At 40.4% G+C, this 13,540-nt stretch overlaps 1 protein-coding gene across 1 annotated transcript in view; it reads right to left on the reverse strand.

The window, feature by feature from the left end:
* Positions 1-264: 264 nt before the first annotated feature.
* The window catches only part of POLR1A (RNA polymerase I subunit A), a 31,338-nt gene continuing 18,062 nt past the window's right edge, over positions 265-13,540 (reverse strand). Inside the window, exons 24-34 of the mRNA XM_035326003.1 lie at positions 12,307-12,521; positions 11,529-11,696; positions 10,437-10,572; positions 9,525-9,682; positions 8,606-8,720; positions 7,851-7,964; positions 6,719-7,003; positions 6,104-6,304; positions 5,254-5,371; positions 3,901-4,065; positions 265-1,247 (exon numbers count right to left, since the gene is read on the reverse strand). Of these exons, the coding sequence (XP_035181894.1) occupies positions 1,147-1,247; positions 3,901-4,065; positions 5,254-5,371; positions 6,104-6,304; positions 6,719-7,003; positions 7,851-7,964; positions 8,606-8,720; positions 9,525-9,682; positions 10,437-10,572; positions 11,529-11,696; positions 12,307-12,521 (1,776 nt within the window). The 3' untranslated portion in view covers positions 265-1,146. The remainder of the gene's footprint in view (positions 1,248-3,900; positions 4,066-5,253; positions 5,372-6,103; positions 6,305-6,718; positions 7,004-7,850; positions 7,965-8,605; positions 8,721-9,524; positions 9,683-10,436; positions 10,573-11,528; positions 11,697-12,306; positions 12,522-13,540) is intronic.

The raw sequence follows: 13,540 nt of genomic DNA on the forward strand, positions 1-13,540 counted from the left end.
TTCAGTGCAATTTGCAGTGCATTTGACACAGTTTTAAAGGTCTGAAGCAGAATGAAGTCAAGCGAGATATCCCACAGAGGCTCTTTCACAATCCCCAGCCAATGTCTCCCACTATCTGATGTAATCCCTTTAGTGCAGCTCCACTGGAAGCAGGAGCTCCTCAGCTGGTTAAGTGAGCCCTGGCACTTAGCTGCTAGCTCAGGGGTGCCACGGGGATTGGCAGAGGGTGGAAATCAGTCAAAAAACACGCCCATACGGTAGCGAGCAAACTCCATAGAATTTTAACATTTCAGTCTGATTTAAAACACATGTACAAGCAAGAAAGTCTGATTTCTGAAGAGCAGATAATAGCTCCCGGCTATTTAGCAGACATCAAAGCGATGGCTGTTGGCCGCGTGACAAAATTCTCTCGGTAACACGGTCACAGAACAGCGCGTCTACAATATTTCTTTGTAACGTCTTTTATTAAGTATCCTTTTTGATATAAAACTTTACGCAAAAATAGTTTGAAAACTCTGTTTTAAGTAATTCTTACAGGACTGTTTTGTTCAGTCACTGTCACAGCTGCTCACGCTGCCATTTAAGGATTAAAACCTTTACAAACGTCTCGCTTCTCGCTGTGCCAGGATCTGTTCCGTACAAAGAAGCTGCAAGGGCAGACATCGGAAGATACGTGGAGAACCCAGGAAAGTTCTGAATTCATGTCTTTGGCTAACAAAGAAATCTGTATCACAACCACGTGGCAACTGGCACCGCTCACCCAGATGGAATTCTGCCCCACAGAATTCAGATGGCATAAACAGATTCTACTCTGATTTCTGCCTGCCAAGGCTGTTGCGTAGCCTGTCTGAAACCCAGCCAGCCTATTTCATCTTATTCTTTTCCACGTAAGCCAATAATCCCATTTTTTACCTTAACGATCAGTAAATAAATGTTTCTTTGGGCCAAAGGACAGCTCCTATAGGTGCAAACATTTCCATTAATTAGATTAGGTCCATCAGGTAGCCAGATCAACGCAGCTGTTGGCACAGGGAAGACAACTGGAAACACAGTGTGTGCACTCGTTACACACACTGCAGGCACAGATATACACATGCACCTTACAGTGAATACTTCAAACAGAATCCTTAAGTTATAGGCAAAACACTACGTAAGCGGTTGCTTGAGGTCAAACAAACCAGTCCCTCCTTTAACAACTTTTCCAAGCACCAGGCACGCAGAAGGCGATCTCAGCTCGTCGTAAGCACCTACAACAGAATTCAGACAAAGTCGAATTAGATGTTTCCAAAGGTTTCTCGAAGGTCAGTGTTGAAAAGAAAGCCGTTTATTTTACATGCTCATCTTGTTCATCAGATGAGTTTACACACGCATCTGGTTCAGCCTCCCTAGCTTCAGAAAGGCATTGCCACCTACTGTTCAGACTGAACTTCTATTTCTGAGAGCAGAGCTCCAAAACTCTTCCTGCCTCTCCCTACAACAATTTTCTCTTCCCAATCTTCGTGTATAAGCTGAGAATTAGGCTGCACATTTCTAAATTCTTCCTATTCAGCAGGAAAAGATAATACATTCCCAATTCCATGAGAACACAGATTTGACCTCCCAGTGAATACATTTTGCTGATTAAATAAATTGCTTAAAAAAAATACATCAGTGAAGCAAAACCAAAAAGAAACCCTTTTCATTTGCTAACTTTCTCCCATGGAGCCTTTTCTCTTTGTTAGAGTGAATCCTTTTGATATGGATTTTAAATCCTTCTGACAAGACAGGAAGAGAACTTTTCACTGGAGAGACATTCCCTGAATTCCTTTGATTTTGTGGTTACTCATTCTAGTGAAATATTGTCACAGAAATTTGGAAGCTCTCCAGATGACACGGCTGGTCAAAGCTTGCTGCATTTTGCTTTCACTGTTGTTTTTTTTTAAAATTTTTTTTTTTTTTTTTTTTTTTTATAAGCAACCAGTCTGGTTTCATTCATCTTAAATATCAGCAAGCTACATTTTTTTTAAAGTAAAGCATGTTGGAGAATTGGTAAAAAAAAAAAAAAAAAAAGTTAAACTTTTGGTAAGTTTGAGTCATCTTTATTCTACTGGGAACTAACTTTTTATTATACAGAGGACGCAGGGGAAGGTGCTGCGCCATAGCAGCGTATGGTGTGTGCATGCTGCACGGATCTCAGCTACAGCTCTACAAGTAAACCGCTGCTCCTAAATGTATGTCAACTGAGAAAAGGAAAAAAAAAAAAAAGGTTCTTTGTTAGGTCAAAGACGTAACTGTCCTGTTCGCTCACGTGACGTTCACAAAGAGTTATTCTTTCAGCCAAGAGCCAGAAGGATCTCGCTTCCGATGCAGATGTGCTCTTGCACCAAATCCTGGTCAGCAATGACCAACACCTGCGCTCTAGCGGCACTTCCTGCTCTGTCGCAGTGCCCCGTGGTTGCAGCCCTTCCTTTTTGTTGTCTTATTAATTCAAGTTGTAAGTGGGCACAGTATCTATTTAAATGTACACTCGAGTTATCAGCTGCATTAAAGCAAATCAGATCCAGGCTGCTGTAATCCACATTACGACTTGGTTTCCAACTTGGGGAAATCAATAAATCCCTGCACTTGCAATCTGTGAGGTTTTCCTGAAAATTCGCTATGCCCTTCTGTGAGTATGCATTTCATGTCTTTATTTGTAATATTATCCATAAATGTAATTAATTTTCACCTGACAAAAGCTTTATCTTTTTTCTAAGTCAACATGTGCTATGATATACATCCTGAGAAAGCAACTGTGCAACAATCTTCCTCTTCTGCTCCATTTCTCCAAATTTACACTTTTCCTTTCTGATTTTCGGGTCATTTCTAAGTCACTTGTAACCAATACTATTCAGTGAAACCCAAGTTACCTTCCTAGACAAGGTGCAAAACAGCATTAAGAGAAAGGAATTAAGTGACAGAAGTTTCTCTCCCTGACATCTGTGCCAGGCAGCTTAAGACGCTAGCTGAAGAGAGCACGTTGACAGCTTCTCCCATTTGTATTAGGTTACAAAATGGTAGCACAAGAGCATCCAAGAAGGAGCATCCAACAGGCAAGTGACGAAAGCCAAGAGCAAAAAGGATGTGTAATTAGTATCCAAAACGTGAGGTCAAACTGTTCGGCGTCAGACCTAAAACATAACTTCTTTGGAAGGGACCCCTAACTATAGATGGCTAGTGCCATTTAAATGCCCTAAAGGGCCCAATGCAGATAGGTGGTCTGCTGGACAAGGCAGAGAACCCAAGAGATTTGCACAACTTCCAGAGCAGCAAATAGGGGCCACAAAAGGCTACCGTTCTCTTGGTTATCCAAAATGGCACCGGGATCCTACCATTAGCCAAATGAATCTGACCCTTTGTCTGTGTATGGGGGGAGACCCTAAAGACAGTGAAGTTCTACAAAGCAGAAGAAATCCAGAATCAAATCAACAACCAGGAAGACTGCTCTCACAATAAAACGGCAATTTTAGAGCAGAAGAGATGAAAACGTGGGAGTTATAACAGAGACAGGAAAACCAAGCAGAGATGACAACGCTCATGGTCTAAGCAGAGACAGAAAAAGGCAGATTTAATAGTCTGTTATAAGGCTTTGCCATAACAAACCGTAACAGTTTTAAGGTTTGTTATAAAAAAGCCTATCTAATTCTTAAAGACAGGAATCACAGACCCCACAAATTACATGTGGGAGCTGACTTCATTTAAGCTGACAGAATTTTATTAAAAATGTCTGGAACATTTTCCTAGGCAAGGACTTAATTAAAATGTTAGCCTCTGGCCTTTTTTTCTAACACAATTATGCATTACTCGAAATGGTGGAAATTTTGATGAAAACCAAGCATATGTGAAATTCTGCAGCGATACAGTTCAAACTAAACCATTTACCCATCATTGTTGCTTCCTTCAAGAATTTGTAACTGGTTTCAAACGTCATCTGTTGCAGAGGGGAGGAGCTGGACTGGATTCCAAAACGATTCAGCGGTTTATAAACTCCTTCAAAACACATGTAATCTGCCACAAGTGAAAGGTGACGAGGGTCTACCACAATGCCTACGGACAGAGGAAAGAGCAATCATCAGAGCAGTCAAGTGCTAAGTTATTTCTGTCTAAAAAAAGAAATCTGATCTAAATTAATCCCCTGGATCTAATCAACATGGAGAACATCTCTTTTAACATCCTTCTGGTGGCTGCAAATCTTTGTATGTAGCTGGTGTAGCTGCTCTCCTAAAATATCCAAGCTGGGCACTCCTCATTTTAATATAAAACAGTATTTCTGCAAACTAGATGTCAAGAACGCTGCAGCAAGGCAGTGTTTCACTCTACATAAAATCAGTAAGATCTATGTCATTTTTGTTTACACGCATCCAGCCATTTGTGACAGGACAGAGCTTTTATCTTCTCACTCGTGGCCTGTATTAGCTAGGAACTGGAGGCAGAAAGGTTCTGGTATTTTCTGTGTAAGACATTAGGCATCCACAAAAAAACAGACAAACATCAAAAACATTCAGTCTAAAAAGAAACAGTACTTATTTTTAAGTAACGCTGTGGTGTCAAGTGCGATGGGAGATCATTAACAGTTCTGTCAACATTTACCTACCAGTTCTTGAACAACTTGAAGGTTGGACCATTCTGGGCTGCCAGCCGAAAAATCTGCTGGATGAGACTGGTTGCTAAAACTCCCACTGCATTAATCTTCCCTCTTTTCAAGAGTTTAATTCACAGCGTGACTTAGCTCACTTGAGGCAAATTTAACATGCCCAGCTTTAGCAGCCCAGCAAGTCAGGCATCCTCCCTAAACTGGGACTCTCTCAGTAATGCAGAGGGACAAACCTTCAGACAACGCAGTATCAATGCAGTTTCTGTCATTTCAGGAATTATATAAATTTAACTATAAAAGGAGCCTAGACTCTTATCATTAAAAAGCTAGAATGAGGCAAGATTAATCCTATTCTCAGGGCCACTATGTAGGTCTAACATAGTTTAGGTTCCTCAGATGTTAATAATTAATTCCTCTGGACTTTCCAGCTTGCACATTAATGGAATAGAAAAAAATCTGTGATGCATGGATAAATTCAACCTTGTCTAGTGAGTTTTCTACAGATTAAACAGAACTTGACTAACAGATTCTTCACAGAAGGCACTATAATCGTCAGAATGATGAAAAAATGAAGAGACGTAACTGTGAGCAATGTGGCAATTATAAGAAAGACCATCTTCAAAGATACAAACAAATCCTACCATATACAGCAAACACATCTTTGATTTCCTTTATAAGGACCCTCAGGGCAGACTCAATACCGTAATGCTTAGCCATGGCATGAATATCATTGGAATAAAGTCTGTTCAGGTCCAAAATCTGAAAGAAAATAAAAAGAAAATCACAGGTACAGATTAGGACAGTAACTACTCTATTTTTTCCAAATAGCTTACGCTAAGCTAAGCGAGCTAACAGTTGTTTTTTTTCCCTCCACCTTTCATTAGCTTAAACACCACCAAAAGTTGCACAAGACAGTAGCTCAGAGCCAAGTACAGACAAAAATGACACTGGAGATTTATGTTTAAGCCAGTGATCATTGTGGTTTATACACAGGTCGGAATCAAAATTCAGCACAGAAAAGAACCATTCCTAGCAGCAGAAGGACATGTTAAAGTCTTCCAAGAAATGTAACGCCCAGCCTGTCTCAACCAAGCAGAACTCTTAACAAAAGCAGTAGAAAATATGTAGCATAAAACAATCTTCTATTTGTAGAGTTATGGGCTAGATGGCATAACAGAACTATTCATCTCCAAGTACTGCAATTCATTTAGATGGAAGAACTCCCTCAAGTAACATTTATAGAGACAGTTACAAGCATAGCGTGGAATTATCTGTCATTAGATACTGGGCTGCTGCACAAAAAAACAATTTGCAATTTACCCTTGAGAAAAGGCTTCAATGAACTCTGAACGCAGCTGGGGGAATAAGGAGAAGGAAGGAAGCCTAAGAGCTGAAAAGTCTACACGTCAACCCTGCTAACACCTATCATCCACCCCCTCTCCGTAGAGCCAGAAGATCACTCAAGTTCAGGATTATAAATAGACTACGTACATCAGAGTATCTGAACAGCTCTGCAAGATTTATTCCTTCAGTATGCAGAATGAGTTCTTTCTCTCCTTGCTTATTGGTACTTTCATTCAACAAGCACCGGGTGATCCCCTTCACTTCATGGATGACCGTGTTTCGTGCCAGAGACAGAAGCAAAGAGGAGAGATCGAAGTACACCTTCATCAATGGAAGTGTCAACGAAACCTAAAAAGAGAAATAAAAAAACAAAAGTAGTGGTTTTCTGTAAAAACACTTGAGCATTAGGCTCAGCAACCTACTTCTTTTTAGGCAAAAAGCAGACAAATAGGATTATCCTAATGGTATGTTATAGGAACATAAATGTCCGACTAGAATTATAGTCATAAATATATTTATTTATCAACAAACATGTCAGCTGTCTTTTCAAAAAAAGTTTCAATGGGGTTTTGAAAGTCAGCTGTAAATAATTGCGTCAAGAAGAACTTTTGTGCTGAGGCACGCACTTCCACTCCTCCGTACTAATAGGGGACTGCTGATGAGACAAAACAGCAGCACTCCACTGAAGAGAGCCCTGTTACAAGAGCTACGGGCAGCTGTTGTGCAGCCACACACAGCTGCTTCCAGGCACCGCCGTCTTACCTCACACCAAAGTTCATTTTCAGTGTCAAACGTGTAATCCTGTATTGACGGGTGACTGTTCAGAACAGCATTTATTCGCAGCTCAGCTGACTTGAGTAACAGATTTCTCTCTTTTTTAGTCTGAGGCATAAAGGAAAGATGTTGAGGATCATCACCATCTGCTCCATTCTGATCTCCTTCATCAGCACCTTGAGCCCTCTCTTCTTTTTCTGATTCAGCCTCTTCATCTTCTGGATTCTCAGCAACATTTTCTTCCGCATTCTCTTCCTCACTCTCATAATCAACCTAAAAGAAACAATGATGTAATTACGTAGGCCAGAGCACATGCAGAAACAAATGCACTATGAGGCAGTTACGAAGCACGAATATTCTTGACAGATGAGTTGCAAGTGCCTTGCCTATGACACAATGAAAATACAATCCTGTTACAAAGAGAATACCGAAGGATTCAGTTCAGCCTCTGCTTCTTCATAGCCCTGCCGTTACTTCTCAATGCAATCACAGATGCTATAGCTTATTGCAACTGTGGCAGTATTTTTTTTTTAAGGCCCAAAAGGCTCTTCCCATAATCTAGCTCTGATGATTGGAGTCCCTCAGGATTTTACTCTTGCTAAAACTGCAGCTGACCATCCTTTGTACAATAGCTATGAAGTAGTAAAAATGGAATGAACACTCACAGCCAGAATATTTATAACTGCACTATAGGATGAAACACAACTAATGATGTGAAAATAGCAAGACAAAGTAAAGTTGAACTACAGCACAGACAACCTGATTGCCAGACACATCCATCCAATAGCTGAAGAAGGGGGCTTTGAATAAAATCCGAAAGATCTCTTCTTTCTCTAACTTGCACAGTTCTGCATTACTCTTGAAGCACTCCCACGACCAGGCTCAACCATAATAAGCATGTCATCAGAAGTCTCAGCCCACATTTCCTGCTATAGATTTCTCCCCCCATCCAAATTAAAAGTGATCAGCACAAACCAATGACCTCCCTGTGCCTTTCACTTTATTATTAGTGGCTTTCTTGCTGGCGTTTTGCTTCAATAGAAATTTTCCTTCCCAAACTCAGACCAAGGCAGTGGAAACAGAACTCAAGTGCAGTGCTGAGCACCTATAAGGTCATTACCTCTTCTTCCTGGTTCTTCCTCCGTTTTGCTTCTGTAGCATCACCATCCCCTTCATCAGCTTCTGCATCAACAATTTTCTCTTCTTCTTCTGGAGCTTCCTGACTATTTTGTGCCTACAATTCCGTAACAGAAGAGACAATCAGGCTGACTCTGCTGTAAAGCATGAATTGTATCCAAGGGCAAACATTTGTAATTTGACAAGCCCCTGTCCATCTTTATGGCAGACATCCCCTGTTCTACCTTTAAGAACAAGCCAATTTCTATAATAACACTTCTGTAAAAAAATTAATGAACTCAAATTAGTCACAGCTTTAACATTAAACAAGAACTTCTTCAAGATATATAAGCTATTGCTCTGCTTATATGACAGTCCGTGCTGGGAGAAGGGTGGCAGAAGGAACACGCAAAAGCTTTTCAATGAATAAAGGATCTTCCCCCAAAGGTTTTGACAAGCAGTGCTGTGAAAGGATCTTGTTCTGAGGGCAGAGAGTACAAAGTTTTTATCTCAGTGGAACTAAAGTAACATCATGTAAAGAGAACGTGTAAGTGAATTAGGATTTTATATGGAACAACTATTTCCTTGCTAATTTGATGAGAATACAAAGAGAATTTATACAAAAAGAAACTGATTAAGAGATAATTTAGTATTCACACGATTAGTATTCGTGTCAAAGCACACGATGTTTTCCTAAATTCTAGTTCTCAGAAATGGGTAAGAAAAGTGAGGGACACTTCAGGTAATGTTTTTCTGTACCTTGTCTCCGTCACCATCCAAATCCTTCCGAGTTGCTTTCCGTGTACTGACTTCAGTAAAAGATGCCATCTTTGCATTCTTCCGTTTAATTGTTTCCAGGACAATTTTAAAGAATCTGAAAGAAGAAGCAACCCAAGAGGTCCAAGTTCAGCAATACTGCAGTCAATTTTGAGCTATCATAAACAGAACGTATTTTAAGAAGCCGGTCAACTCATGACATAACATATTCCTTGGTGGATACAAAAATGTTTCAAGGGTAAGGAAATTAATTTTCCTTCTCGTCCCTTTCCCATTTCCTTGGGAATAAAAGTTTGGCATCAGCTCTCTTACAACGACAGATGTAGCAATGCATCCAAAGGTTATAAGCTCATCTAGACATAAAATCAGCACATCATACTGACCTTCAGAAGGGATGGCTTACTATTGGACATTTAACATTATTTTTTGAAACCGACAAGCGCATGCAAAATGGTTATATAAAGTAACTCAGCTTGAATGAAGAACAAATCAGTGAAACCTTTTTTTTTTTCCCTTCTTCTTTTAAAAACACACAAACCCCCCACAAGTTTTATTTATTCTCTATGAGAGCAAGGGATACTTAAAGCATTCAAACATTTTTGCTGCTAATAAACACATAAGCATCCAAAGATGAGGAATGCAACATTGCTTATGCAGGCTCTTCTCTTGAGTATATCAGAGACACAAGATCTGCCTCAACAGAATTCTGCACTGTAGCCAAGCCACAGATACACAGTCTTACTAGAGACAAAAATCCACCATGTAGATGCTTCTGCAAGCATGTCTTCAGGACACTGCTGCTCTGAGAGCTGTATCAGCAATAATAAACAAGCGACGACCCCTACAGCCCACAGAAGGGCTAAAGAAAAACAAACAGGAGAGCATCTGAAAGCAAACTAACCTTGTTTCCATGAAGTGCAAGATGTCCCTGGGCTTCACACATTTCTCCTCTCGGTAATACTCATGGGGCAAGAAATGGAATTTGATTTTGTAGAGGCGATGCCTGTCCTGCTTGCTCTTCACACGCAGGCATTCCTCTAACTCAACTTTCTGCAAAACCTACAGAAGCAACAGGTAGGAACATAACTCCTTTGGTGAAGGCACTTTACTTACTTCCTGCAACTCCAGTGCATTTCATGAGACCAGAATTACACAAGACTAACTGGAAAACTTTTCTGTGGGCTTTGTGGCAGCTCCTGCGGAAGATGACTACCGTACTGCAATCTTTCTGGCTTAAGATGCTCCCAACAATTAATTTAGACAATGCTGGGAGAACAGGCTCACCTCCTATTCCACTTCTGCACAAGAGGCCACACTTCTTAGGGGACCAACAGCTTCGTTTTATTGAAGCACGTTAGTTGCTCATCAAACATGACAGTAGTTCAGTGGAGCTGACTTAATTCTATCTTTGCTGCACCCCATCTTGAAATAAGACAGAAGAGGACAGGGCATGCAGGTATGAGTCCAAGAAAAAGCCAAACAAGGCTATAGCAGTAAAAACAAATCTCCCCTGCATTATGCTATTGCTATGCCAAAGCTATTACTCTTGCTTTACGCTTTATAGTCTGCATCCTGTGATGATGTTTACAGATTAAATTGAATTTAAGTTTCATATGGCCACAGTAACTCCAGCTCCTTTCAACATATCATACGTTCAGTAGGCAAGAGGTGAAAAGAAAGGACCCACCTTATCTTGCACCCACAGGTGAGCCTACAAAAATGGAAACTGCTGCAAAGCCAGACAAACCCATAAGCCCAAAGCAGAAATTGTGTTTTGCAGATTCTCTAAGGATACACTGAATAGGTGGCTCACCTCAGCTAAGCTCACTCTTGTGAGCTGTTTCTTAAGCTGCTTCACCTTCTTGTGAGCTTTCTTGGTATTAAGCACAGGAACGCTCATTGTTGGTGTTTTAATATTTGCACTGGCTACCATCAGTATTTCCCGCAACCTTTAAATAAAGAATGATCCTTCAAATGAAGCAATGAAAGCACTCTGCAATCAAATAAACATCTACTTCACTTAATAAGACAGCATGCAGCAGCATGCTTATTAAATAAACCAGCATGCAGCAACTGCCAGTCCCACCAAAACCATACATATCGGGAGTTGTGGTTACCATTGCACCACTCCTTCCCACTTCCCTGGTTCCTCACCAGGCACAGCTTTACTGACTCCATTAGATTATCGCCCCAATTATGGGAAAAAAAAAAACAGAGATGGTAATAAGTTGTTCCCAGAACAGAAGAACTAATGAAGCCTGTTTCCTACAGATGCATGATGTATGCTCCTCATGCCTTCTCCCTCTCCCCTGCTGCACTAAAGTGACACAACCGCCTGCCACCTCATCCCTCACACCCACTTACAAGGCCATGGCCAGCACCCATGCTATTCAGAACAAGCTGGTGACTGGCTGGTAAACTTGTGTGTGCTTGCAAAGTGCCTGTCGTGCACGGAAAAGCCAATAGAAACCTTGCTGTTATAAAGCAGGTCTCCTTCTGACAAGGCGATGATAATCCTGCAAGACTTTGAAGTCATTTGCAGTGAAATTTTTCGTGTGAAAACCAAACAGGCTTAAAAGATAGTAGGGGGAAGAAAAGGTGAGCAGAGGGCAAACCCACAAAGCATTGCTTCTTTAGGCTTTTACTGTACTGAATAAAGCAAAGAAACAAAAATAAGTCATCTGCTATACACCCAGTAAGAGATCTCCATAGATCTTTTGTGTCTGGAAAGTGAGCCAAAACACCCGTAGAAATGTACGACATGAAGATATTTCTGAACAGGTACAATTGACAGTTAAACTAAAGGATCATTTGCTCTCAAGATCACACACACCTGCCAGTACGGTAAAAAATTATTTAAGTGCCGAAAATGGCAAAGGACTCATTGAGAACACAGGTTTCTCACCTTGGAATACCTAAAGTCACATTCATTTCACCTCTGCCAGCAAAATGGAAGGTGTTCAGAGTCATCTGTGTGGAAGGTTCCCCAATACTCTGAGCTGCAAGAAGACCCACAGCTTCTCCTGGGTCACAAAGAGATCGTTGCCACTTTAAATACAACAGATCCTTTAATCTGAAAGGCATTAAATAAGCAAATGTTTAGCTCAACATAAAAAAACTCAGTGCAGACTGAAACATTCCAAGTTCAATGAAGTTACCTCTTTCAGCCAATTTCTATTGGTAGGCTATGGATAAATACACTTCAAGAACTGTAAAACCGTATTTGATCCGAATTTCATCTGACAAACAGCTCATTAACACAGAACTGGGAGCTTAGGACAAACTGCCTTGTTCTGCTAATTCCCACGTTGTCAAAAGAGAATTATTTACATTCATTTCCCCATCTCAACTGTCTTGCTGACTCCAAGGTGTGGCAAGAGCATATTTTCCTTTTTAACCGTTGCATATGGGAACACCACTATGCTGCTTTTATTCTGTAGTCTTTGCCGAAGTTCTTACCAGCCTGGTAAAGTCAGGTTATGAACAAACAGACAACCAGAGCCTCTCCACTAGGCAGGATGCACGCTTGGCTTTCAATAATCGTTTTGAAACCCACAACTTTGCTTCAAAAAGGTCACAACAAAACCATGATTTGATAAAGACTTTTCATCTTTAGCAAACTCAGTCCAAAAATACATTTCTGGGGGCTCAGCAAAGAGAAGCAAGCACAGAGAAGTTACTACCTATCAGAAGAAAGTGCTGGATGCATGCAATTTCCTCTGTTCTCACATTCCCATTTCTTGATATAATCTCTGACTCCATTTTCAAACGTTTCCGAAACAGATGCAAAATGTGTATCTGGACGCCAAACTGCAAGACTGGGGTCAGGACACTTATTTGTCTTCTTTTGATACTTTCTTCGCTTCTTCTCATCTAGTTCATACCACATCTTCAATAACTGGAAATAAGAGAGAATTTTTAAGCCAGCTGGTTCAGCCACAGTAAGAACAAACCAAATAATGGCACTTCAACAAGCCATCTAGTGATAGAGAAGGAGGAAAAGATTACCTGCAAAACACCTAAGGGTGTATGGAACATATAGTAGAGAACAACCCAGCTACAAATACGGCATTCTCCATTTGCTGGTACTTAGTTCTAACACAAATGTCTTCAAGGTTCTCTATACACTTGAAATAGAATATCTACCTGCAGTAATTACTTCAGAAATCAGTGAAATACAACTAAGAATGCTTTTAACTTGGACGTGAAACCCCTTGACTTACTTTAATCTTTACTTCTAGCTGACTAGCAGCACCTCACCTGTCCAAAGCTAGCATGAGAGAAGAGCTTTTCTTGTTGTCAGTTGTCTACACTCAACCTCAGGAGTCTAGAAGAAACCTTAAACACGGCTTGCATCTTATACATGCTCATCTATCTTTTTTGTATTCTCCAGTTGGCTAGTCTTTCAGGTAACACTTCGTATGTTGCATTTAATAGAGGAAAAAGTTAATGCTGACTTCAAAAAAAAAATACAGAAAATGAGCTTTTACAAGCTTTGCTGTTAATGAAGGAGAAGCTGCCTTGTGTCAGGGTAATCTGTCAGCTGAGCTTTATAATATACTGAGACAGAGATAAATATATATCCTTTCCTACTCACTGCTGAAAGAAAAAAGCAAACGAATCCCCATGCCAAATTGTTCTGGGTGGTATCAGACGCACCAATAGCAACGTAAATTCAGCATAACTGAGTAAATATACCAGTGACAAGGCCTAACATTTGCAGACACTTAACTTCTGTTAATTTATCTCAACACCTTCAGTTTGGAATTTCATGCAAAGTGTCCACATCATAACAGGGCAAATTCACTGTGAAAGCAAGGCTGTGAAGCAGCACCCATCTGCATTTTGTGGCCATATATTCATTCTTTGATGGAAGCCATATATATTAGCACTCTTGCGTACAAGAATACTTAAGCT

This window comes from Oxyura jamaicensis, chromosome 4, assembly GCF_011077185.1.
Source record: "Oxyura jamaicensis isolate SHBP4307 breed ruddy duck chromosome 4, BPBGC_Ojam_1.0, whole genome shotgun sequence".
Classification (NCBI taxonomy): domain Eukaryota; kingdom Metazoa; phylum Chordata; class Aves; order Anseriformes; family Anatidae; genus Oxyura; species Oxyura jamaicensis.